At 32.2% G+C, this 12,432-nt stretch overlaps 1 protein-coding gene across 1 annotated transcript; it reads right to left on the reverse strand.

Annotated features, from left to right (window-relative positions):
• Positions 1-539: 539 nt before the first annotated feature.
• On the reverse strand, positions 540-2,617 carry LOC119612209 (loricrin-like). The gene is made up of 2 exons (XM_037967941.1): positions 2,430-2,617; positions 540-2,362 (listed from the first exon to the last, which is right to left on the reverse strand). The coding sequence occupies exons 1-2, from the start codon at positions 2,445-2,447 to the stop codon at positions 776-778; spliced, it is 1,605 nt and encodes a 534-aa protein (XP_037823869.1). The 5' UTR covers positions 2,448-2,617; the 3' UTR covers positions 540-775.
• Between the last annotated feature and the right edge of the window lie 9,815 nt (positions 2,618-12,432).

Raw genomic sequence — 12,432 nt, forward strand, 5'->3', positions numbered from 1 at the left:
TAGACTATGACTAGACTATATACTAGACTAATAGACTAGACTATAGACTAGACTATAGACTAGACTATAGACTAGACTATAGACTAGACTATAGACTAGACTATAGACTAAACTATAGACTAGACTACACTATAGAATAAACTATAGACTACACTATAGACTAGACTATAGACTTGACTATATACTAGACTATAGACTGGACTAGGCTATAGGCTGGGCTGTAGACTATACTATAGACTAGACGGACTATTTCAGTTGAAAACCATAAAAATCTGAAAATAAGTAAGACATATATTTTGATGTGAAAACTGTTAATTTTTGTTAAAAAAATTATTTTTGAAAAATGGGATTTTTATAGCAAAAACCCCATTTTTTATGAAAAAAGTAAAAATTTAAAAATTTTTTTTTAAGAATGTAATTTTATATGAAATATTATATATTTAAAAAAAAATTAATTTTCCTTGAAAACTCTAATCTTCAATGAAAAATTAAGTTAAATTCTGAAAAAGATAAATAAAATTCGTATGTTTTATGTAAAAAAAATACATTTTATTGTTTCATAAATATTTACAATAGATAAAATAAAATTATAATAATAATATAAAAAATGTTTTATAAATTAAGAAGTATTGAAAAATGTCTTAAATAAAATTTATGATGAACATGATATAAATGATCATAGAAAAAGATTTTGTTTTTGTTTTAAGAGAGCGTGTGTGCATGTGTGGTAGAAAAAAATGGACTAGACTTATAATGATAAGAGGTCGTGTAAAAATTACCAGCCACTACCACCACTGCCTGAAGCAGACCAGCCGCCGCTAGTGCCATAAGAGGAACCACCGCCTGAAGACCAGCCGGAGTAGCTGCCAGCACCGCCGCCATAACTGCCGCCGGAGCTATAACCACCTGAACTGCCGTGAGACGAAGAGGTGGAGGCAGCAATAGCGGCTATTTTGGCAGAATCATCATGACCACCACCATAAGAGTAGCCTCCACCACTACCGCCCGAAGAGTAGCCACCGGATGAGTAACCACCATGACCAGAAGAGGAGGAAGCTGCAGCTATGGCAGCAATTTTGGCGGAATCATCGTGACCTCCTGAAGAGTAACCACCACCTGAGGAGTAGCCACCTCCTGAGGAGTAACCACCGCCTGAGGAATAACCACCATGACCGGAAGATGAAGAAGCAGCAGCTATGGCAGCAATTTTAGCGGAATCATCATGTCCACCCGAAGAGTAGCCACCACCAGAGGAGTAGCCACCACCGGAAGAGTAACCACCATGACCGGAAGATGAGGAAGCAGCAGCTATGGCAGCAATTTTAGCGGAATCATCATGTCCTCCAGAAGAGTAACCACCACCAGAGGAGTAGCCACCACCTGAGGAATAACCGTGAGAACTGGAACTGCTGGAAGTAGCGGCAATAGCAGCAATATTAGCAGCAGAGTGGGAACTGCCATGACCGCCAGAACTGTAACCGCCACCGGAGCTGCCACCATAAGAGTAGCCGCCACCATGACCACCACCAGAGCTATAACCACCATGACCACCGGAACTTTCTTGAATAACGGCATAGGTATTAACATGAGCTGCACCACCGGAGCTATGACCACCGCCATAACCACCATGACCGCCATGACCACCAGCATCTTGAATGATAACAGTGTGTTCAGAAGCACCACCATGACCGCCAGAGCTATAACCACCAGAACCGCCGAAACCTCCACCATGACCATGACCACCGTGACCGCCAGCATCGGCAACAATAACAGTTTCGTGACCACCATGGCCGCCGCCTCCATGACCACCAGCGCTATAGCCTACAGAATCACCAAATCCACCATGACCACCACTACCATGACCGCCAGCATCAGCAATAATAACAGTTTCGTGACCACCATGGCCGCCGCCGCCACCATGACCTCCACTGTAGCCACCGAAACCACCGCCATGACCACCACCATGACCATGGCTGCCACCTTCAGCAATGATTACGGTTTCGTGACCACCATGACCGCCGCCGCCATGACCATGACCTCCGAAACCACCACCATGGCCGCCACCATGACCACCAGCATCTTGGATGATAACAGTGTGTTCAGCAGCACCGCCATGACCACCACCATGACCACCACCATGACCACCGCCATGACTGAAGCCGCCACCTCCTAAGAGACCACCATGCAGAGGACCAATAATATCACCACCATGACCACCTCCGTGACCATGATCATGATGCTCTATGTGTCCACCATGATCACCGCCACCAGACTCGGGCAAATGTATTCTAATGTGAACATGTTCCTTGCCAAAGGTGGGTTTGCCATAACACACGCTGCTGGCTACCAGCAAAACAGATAACTATAGAACGAAATAATTAATTAGTTTTATCACTTTTAATTTTTTTAATATTTTCTTTTTAACTCACAATAATCCACTTTGCCATTTTGTTAAATTTGAAAAAACCAAACTTCCTTTACTTGCTTTACTTATTTGTGATTTGTTTGTACACCCCCGGGTTTTGTAACTTATACAAAACTTCGAAAAAATAAAATAAATCCAAATACGGGGAATGGGTATGTAAGTTCCTGTACGGTGTCAAACCACAAATGATGCGTTAGCTGTCATAGAGCGGTACATTTATACAGCTCTTAACTGTAGTGCCACTACGCTGCATAGGGGTGTTATGTAAGCAGCCAAAGCAAACCCATGTTTACAACAAACACTAACAACTACTACTTTAATGCTGTAAGCGAAAAATCACTAAAACCAACAACAACAACAAGAGAAAACCAAAAAACGAATATTCGTACCACAAACTAGAGATATTCATTCATACATTTTATTCGATACGAAACGATACAAAAGCATCGCATACGACAAAAACGAAGAGAAGCGTCAACAACAACAAAAACAATAACATGTGCGATCGACTAAACGACCGATCTACCATCATCATCATCACTACAACTTTATATATTTAAGCCAACAACCAGTTTAAACATTAATTGTAGTATAGTTCACATAATAATAACAACAACAAAAACAACATTATGATCAAATCCAAACATTTAATAAAAACATATATTTAGTCTGATCAAAATAAAAAGTCAGGAAACATACAAAATGTTTTGCTTTTTAGTTTTGTTATGTTTCCAAAATACTCGTTAAAGCGAGCATCAACGAAAAAGAGGAAGAGAGTTAAAGTCAGAGAAAGACTGTCTTTTAATCTCATTGTAATCTCAACACAAGATCAACAAAATCATAAGAAAACAACAAAACAAGCAAAATATTGTTGTGGTAGGTTGTGGTATTCAGTAGTTCAAGTCAAGCTGGTACACTTGGGGTTACGGAATTAGGAGACTAACTAACTAACTAACTAACTAACTAACTAACTAACTAACTACTACTAACTAACTACTAACTAACTAACTAACTAACTAACTAACTAACTAACTAACTAACTAACTAACTAACTAACTACTAACTAACTAACTAACTAACTAACTAACTAACTAACTAACTAACTAACTAACTAACTAACTACTACTAACTAACTAACTAACTAACTAACTAACTAACTAACTAACTAACTAACTAACTAACTAACTAACTAACTAACTAACTAACTAACTACTAACTAACTAACTAACTAACTAACTAACTAACTAACTAACTAACTAACTAACTAACTAACTAACTACTAACTAACTACTAACTAACTAACTAACTAACTAACTAACTAACTAACTAACTAACTAACTAACTAACTAACTAACTAACTAACTAACTAACTAACTAACTAACTAACTAACTAACTAACTAACTACTAACTAACTAACTAACTAACTAACTAACTAACTAACTAACTAACTAACTACTAACTAACTAACTAACTAACTAACTAACTACTAACTAACTAACTAACTAACTAACTAACTAACTAACTAACTAACTAACTAACTAACTAACTAACTAACTACTAACTAACTAACTAACTAACTAACTAACTAACTAACTAACTAACTAACTAACTACTAACTAACTAACTAACTACTAACTAACTAACTAACTAACTAACTAACTAACTAACTAACTAACTAACTAACTAACTAACTAACTAACTAACTAACTAACTAACTAACTAACTAACTAACTAACTAACTACTAACTAACTAACTAACTAACTAACTACTAACTAACTAACTAACTAACTAACTAACTAACTACTAACTAACTAACTAACTAACTAACTAACTAACTAACTACTAACTAACTAACTAACTAACTAACTAACTAACTAACTAACTAACTAACTAACTAACTAACTAACTACTAACTAACTAACTAACTAACTAACTAACTAACTAACTAACTAACTAACTAACTAACTAACTAACTAACTAACTAACTAACTACTAACTAACTAACTAACTAACTAACTAACTAACTAACTAACTAACTAACTAACTAACTAACTAACTACTAACTAACTAACTAACTACTAACTAACTAACTAACTAACTAACTAACTAACTAACTACTAACTAACTAACTAACTAACTAACTAACTAACTAACTAACTAACTAACTAACTAACTAACTAACTAACTAACTAACTAACTAACTAACTAACTAACTAACTAACTACTAACTAACTAACTACTAACTAACTAACTAACTAACTAACTAACTAACTAACTAACTAACTAACTAACTAACTAACTAACTAACTAACTAACTAACTAACTAACTAACTAACTAACTAACTACTAACTAACTAACTAACTAACTAACTAACTAACTAACTAACTAACTAACTAACTAACTAACTAACTACTAACTAACTAACTAACTAACTAACTAACTAACTAACTAACTAACTAACTAACTAACTAACTAACTAACTAACTAACTAACTAACTAACTAACTAACTAACTAACTAACTACTAACTAACTAACTAACTAACTAACTAACTAACTAACTAACTACTAACTAACTAACTAACTAACTAACTAACTAACTAACTAACTACTAACTAACTAACTAACTAACTAACTAACTAACTAACTAACTAACTAACTAACTAACTAACTAACTACTAACTAACTAACTAACTAACTAACTACTAACTAACTAACTAACTAACTAACTAACTAACTAACTAACTAACTAACTAACTAACTAACTAACTAACTAACTAACTAACTAACTAACTAACTAACTAACTAACTAACTAACTAACTAACTAACTAACTAACTAACTAACTAACTAACTAACTAACTAACTAACTACTAACTACTAACTAACTAACTAACTAACTAACTAACTAACTAACTAACTAACTACTAACTACTAACTAACTAACTAACTAACTAACTACTAACTAACTAACTAACTAACTAACTAACTAACTAACTAACTAACTAACTAACTAACTAACTAACTAACTAACTAACTAACTAACTAACTACTAACTAACTACTAACTAACTAACTAACTAACTAACTAACTACTAACTAACTAACTAACTAACTAACTAACTAACTAACTAACTAACTAACTAACTAACTAACTAACTAACTACTAACTAACTACTAACTAACTACTAACTAACTAACTAACTAACTAACTAACTAACTAACTAACTAACTAACTAACTAACTAACTAACTAACTACTAACTAACTAACTAACTACTACTAACTAACTAACTAACTAACTAACTAACTAACTAACTAACTAACTAACTAACTACTACTAACTAACTAACTAACTAACTAACTAACTAACTACTAACTAACTAACTAACTAACTAACTAACTAACTAACTACTACTAACTAACTAACTAACTACTAACTAACTAACTAACTAACTAACTAACTAACTAACTAACTAACTAACACTAACTAACTAACTAACTAACTAACTAACTAACTAACTAACTAACTAACTAACTAACTAACTAACTAACTAACTAACTAACTAACTAACTAACTAACTAACTAACTACTAACTAACTAACTAACTACTAACTAACTAACTAACTACTAACTACATAACTAACTAACTAACTAACTACTAACTAACTAACTAACTAACTAACTAACTAACTACTAACTACTACTAACTAACTAACTAACTAACTAACTACCTAACTAACTAACTAACTAACTAACTAATAGATATTTGTTCATTTTTTTTTAATTGGTTGTGCTACTTCAAAAAGTGAAATTCGGAAAATTTGTGACTCGTGCTTTTTTTGAAATGATTGGGTCTATTAAGTCTTTCTGGGTTTTTGATTACTTACTTACTTACTTACTTGTCATCGGAATAAGGACTTTTTAATGAGGATTTAAAAGGACGGAATAAGATCTTTTTAATGAACCGATTGACATTATACAGAGTAGAGAGATTTCGGTTCATATAAAGCTAGTTTATACCGAATTTCATCGTTATGCTTGTGAGCCACTTATTAACTTTAAAGTCAATTAATAAAGGAGATATGGCGCCTATTAATAAATATGACCCAATGACGATTATACTTCACTATTCAATTTCTGAATATACAAAAAAGGCACAATACATTGAACAATATTTCATGACGATTTACGATTTAATTTCGGCTAGCTACGGTTATGTTCGATATCGGAAAATTTTCATCGTTTTGTAATCAAATAAGAATCCAAAATATGTTTATACTTTTGTGGATATACCACCAATATTTGATATTGGATATAACAAAAAATCACATATAATTTTCTGCCCACAAGTGTCTGCCAGCCAACAACTAAGTATTAAATAATATTCGGCAATCACACATTCAACATTATTGCAACCGTTGAATTAATTACAACAAACCCGTTTACAGCTTCGTGTGACCTTTAAAATCTCTAGCTTTTGTTTTCGATCTCAAGAAAGTGATCAGCAGCAGCAGCAAACAGAAGAAAGAGTAAAATGAAGAGTGAGAGTAACAGTGAATTGAAGCTAAAACACTGGCCAACAGCTGCGGTTCAACAAATGTTACTTTTAATATTAAATTAAATGGAGTGTATTATGAACTATGACGGGTGTGTGTTGTGAATCAAACATGTTTTAGTTGTTTTTGATAAAAATAGGTCATCTTGAGTTAGTTTTTTTTCGTAAATTCCTTTAAATGGATAGATTGTGGAAATTATATATAAATTAAATCATTCAATATAATAAAAAAATCCTATAGTTTTAAATTACTTTTGAACATTTATGGAAACTTGATAAATTGTTTAGCGAAAAAGTTTTGATATTAAATTGTAATGTTTACAAGTGTTTAGATGATTACATACGATAAATCAATTAATGAAAGTAATTTTACCGTTATTCAATCAAAAATTTACTTCAAGAGTGTCCTAAAGCAAAATGGTAGTTAATATGACCGCTTGTGTGTGTGTGTATGTGCAATTCACTATAGACTAGACTATAGACTATACCATAGACTAGACTATACCATAGACTAGACTATACCATAGACTAGACTATACCATAGACTAGACTATACCATAGACTAGACTATACCATAGACTAGACTATACCATAGACTAGACTATACCATAGACTAGACTATACCATAGACTAGACTATACCATAGACTAGACTAGACTAGACTATAGACTAGACTATAGACTAGACTATAGACTAGACTAGACTAGACTATAGACTAGACTATAGACTAGACTAGAGACTAGACTATAGACTAGACTATAGACTAGACTATAGACTAGACTATAGACTAGACTATAGACTAGACTATAGACTAGACTATAGACTTAGACTATAGACTAGACTATAGACTAGACTATAGACTAGACTATAGACTAGACTATAGACTAGACTATAGACTAGACTATAGACTAGACTATAGACTAGACTATAGACTAGACTATAGACTAGACTATAGACTAGACTATAGACTAGACTATAGACTAGACTATAGACTAGACTAGACTAGACTATAGACTATATAGACTAGACTATAGACTAGACTATAGACTAGACTATAGCTAGACTATAGACTAGACTATAGACTAGACTATAGACTAGACTATAGACTAGACTATAGACTAGACTATAGACTAGACTATAGACTAGACTATAGACTAGACTATAGACTAGACTATAGACTAGACTATAGACTAGACTATAGACTAGACTATGACTAGACTATAGACTAGACTATAGACTAGACTATAGACCTAGACTATAGACTAGACATATAGACTAGACTAATAGACTAGACTATAGACTAGACTATAGACTAGACTATAGACTAGACTATAGACTAGACTATAGACTAGACTATAGACTAGACTATAGACTAGACTATAGACTAGACTATAGACTAGACTATAGACTAGACTATAGACTAGACTATAGACTAGACTATAGACTAGACTATAGACTAGACTATAGACTAGACTATAGACTAGACTATAGACTAGACTATAGACTAGACTATAAGACTAGACTATAGACTAGACTATAGACTAGACTATAGACTAGACTATAGACTAGACTATAGACTAGACTATAGACTAGACTATAGACTAGACTATAGACTAGACTATAGACTAGACTATAGACTAGACTATAGACTAGACTATAGACTAAGACTATAGACTAGACTATAGACTAGACTATAGACCTAGACTATAGACTAGACTATAGACTAGACTATAGACTAGACTATAGACTAGTGTAACATTTATATTTGTTTAATTCTGACCAGAAGTACTTTTTATAATATTGGAAAGCATAAAATATTCATAACTATGTTTAAATATTTTGGTACTTATTTTAAGTGTTCATGTACACAAAAATGTACCAAATATACCAGTTACTACATAAGTACTACTATACACAACGTTGTCGATTTTCAACTGTTCTCTTTTACACTTACTTTTCACTTACATTCGCATCAAGTATCATGTATATTTTCGCCGTAATCATGTATATGTCGCTCTAGATATACATGATCATTGAGAAAGATATATATTTATCAAGTAATCTATACTCTTCTAAAAGCTTTTACTCAAAAGAAGTTAAGTCGAAAAAGATTATAATTAACAACGCAATAAGAGGTGTGATCTATAGTAATGATCGATGTAACAGGTCTTTTGAATTTTAACACCAAGTAAGAAAAGAATTACTTCGAATACCGCTAAAGATCGGGAAAAAAAATCAACGTGGTTTAAATATAATTTTTTTTTGATATTGTTCTGTATATTTACCCTAAATTTTGTGATCCGGAAATAATATAGTTTCCAATAAAATCAAAATAATCTCCGAAAGAACATTATCCGTGGGAACATTTATTTATTTGAAAAAGGTATTCACAAAATTTCCAAAGGATTGAGACAGATTCTCCAAATACCATTAAACTGACCATAAGGTAACTTTTTAAACAATGTGGAATAATTTAGACATCCTATTCTGATATCTAATATTGTTTTTCCTATGTGTAGTTCCACTACAATCTCTCGGGTGCGTTTTCTGACTGACCTGGACTAGTTTGGACCTCATGGTCGTCAGCATTGAACTTCGTCACTCGAGAGATTTAATTTTTATTACCACCTGGAATAACTTCGATTCTGCGTAGATTCTACTGATATCTGAACATCTCATAACATCTTGTAAACTTCCAAACAAACAATAAATCCACTATCGTGACGACAAATTCAACTTTAATTCCTCCTGCTTTATTTCCACTACATACCAGAATTGACACCTGCATTGGCATAAAAAGAAAATAACTTATTTTTGTCTCGAAAGATTCTAACCAAAACTCTTAAATTCTAACTAAACTAAATCAAATTTATATACTAAATTACAACAATTATCTAACCCAAATTACAACAAGCTATTCCTAAATCTACCTAATATGACCACCTAATTATTTCCTATATACATTTTACTATATAATGTATAAAACAATATGTAAAAACATACATATATTAAAACCTAATTAATACTTAAGGAAAATTATTTACCCATATTTGACATAACACAATTTTTTAGTAAAACATCTAAAACTTATGAAATCTAACTTCTTATTTCCTATTCTATTTAATAATACCAATAACAATAATTTTGTTCTAAAAAAAAAATGTCTAACATCCGATTTATAATCTAATCCCAATATTTTATAACAAATATCCCAGTTTTGAGAATATACTTCCATATTATTTATGATTTAAGAGAAATTTCTAAATATCTAAACATCGTTTTTGCTTAAGTATTTGTGTATAAAATTTAACCACATTAGATTCATAAAATTGTGTACATTATCACTAACATATAAATATATTTAAACTATATGAAACTTGAATATGGTTACCAGCATCGTCAATTCCTCGAGAAAGCAGAAGGCCTTCAGCATTCCTGGAATCAGCTCATGTATGTATGTAAGTCAATCTTTGAACATTTTTAAATATATTTATATGTACATATGTATGACTGCATTTAAACAAATTATCATTAATGTGCTCGTATAATACATAATTATAAACTTATTCCTATTTTGTTTTGATCCAGCTATTACAAAGAACTTTTTTATCTCTTGCTTTATTTGAAAAAGAGAGTTAATCAATCGCTCTGTTAAGAGTGATATTACTACAAAAGCTTAAAAATTTCTCTGTAATTAGTTGGTTATAATTACAAACCATATTTTTTTATTGTATCACTTACAATATGTAATTTTATGTTGTTCTCTCTCTTAATTATAATTTTTTTTGTACGTTTATTTTTTTTTTTGCAATATATGAAATATTGAAGATGAATTAACTTTTGACTTTTCATGTAAAACTTCAGTGTCGTAGGTAAGGAAAGGGTGTGTTAGGGTTTTTTTTTTAATCGATTGCCTATGAAAAAAAAACATGGATGGGAGGGATAGTTGGCTACAGCTAACAACATCTAGCTGTACCTCATATTAAAAATGTGTAATGCAATAGACAATATGGAAACACAATTTATGATAATTCCTTGTGTTGGCGTGATAAGGGCATAAATTAAAGCGCACGTAAATTTTTTTTTTTGATATTGAACATTCGGTCTCTAAATAGTAACAAGATCCCCGCCCAAAACTCCCGAACTGGTTAGCTTGCAAGTACGTGCGTGTCGTTCACTATTTTGACCTAAAACCAATTCTTATCCATCCTAACACAAAATAAGTCAATAAACTAGACTATAGACTAGACTATAGACTAGACTATAGACTAGACTATAGACTAGACTATAGACTAGACTATAGACTAGACTATAGACTAGACTATAGACTAGACTATAGACTAGACTATAGACTAGACTATAGACTAGACTATAGACTAGACTATAGACTAGACTATAGACTAGACTATAGACTAGACTATAGACTAGACTATAGACTAGACTATAGACTAGACTATAGACTAGACTATAGACTAGACTATAGACTAGACTATAGACTAGACTATAGACTAGACTATAGACTAGACTATAGACTAGACTATAGACTAGACTATAGACTAGACTATAGACTAGACTATAGACTAGACTATAGACTAGACTATAGACTAGACTATAGACTACTAGACTAGACTATAGACTAGACTATAGACTAGACTATAGACTAGACTATAGACTAGACTATAGACTAGACTATAGACTAGACTATAGACTAGACTATAGACTAGACTATAGACTAGACTATAGACTAGACTATAGACTAGACTATAGACTAGACTATAGACTAGACTATAGACTAGACTATAGACTAGACTATAGACTAGACTATAGACTAGACTATAGACTAGACTATAGACTAGACTATAGACTAGACTATAGACTAGACTATAGACTAGACTATAGACTAGACTATAGACTAGACTATAGACTAGACTATAGACTAGACTAGACTAGACTATAGACTAGACTATAGACTAGACTATAGACTAGACTATAGACTAGGCTATAGACTAGACTATAGACTAGACTATAGACTAGACTATAGACTAGACTATAGACTAGACTATAGACTAGACTATAGACTAGACTATAGACTAGACTATAGACTAGACTATAGACTAGACTATAGACTAGACTATAGACTAGACTATAGACTAGACTATAGACTAGACTATAGACTAGACTATAGACTAGACTATAGACTAGACTATAGACTAGACTATAGACTAGACTATAGACTAGACTATAGACTAGACTATAGACTAGACTATAGACTAGACTATAGACTAGACTATAGACTAGACTATAGACTAGACTATAGACTAGACTATAGACTAGACTATAGACTAGACTATAGACTAGACTATAGACTAGACTATAGACTAGAGTATAGGCTAGACTATAGACTAGAGTATAGACTAGCACATAGAAGTAGGTAAGTTTCACTTCAACCG

Source organism: Lucilia sericata, unplaced genomic scaffold (genome assembly GCF_015586225.1).
Source record: "Lucilia sericata isolate MDLA Ls3-8-SP2 unplaced genomic scaffold, ASM1558622v1 Contig001626F_arrow, whole genome shotgun sequence".
NCBI classification, from domain to species: domain Eukaryota; kingdom Metazoa; phylum Arthropoda; class Insecta; order Diptera; family Calliphoridae; genus Lucilia; species Lucilia sericata.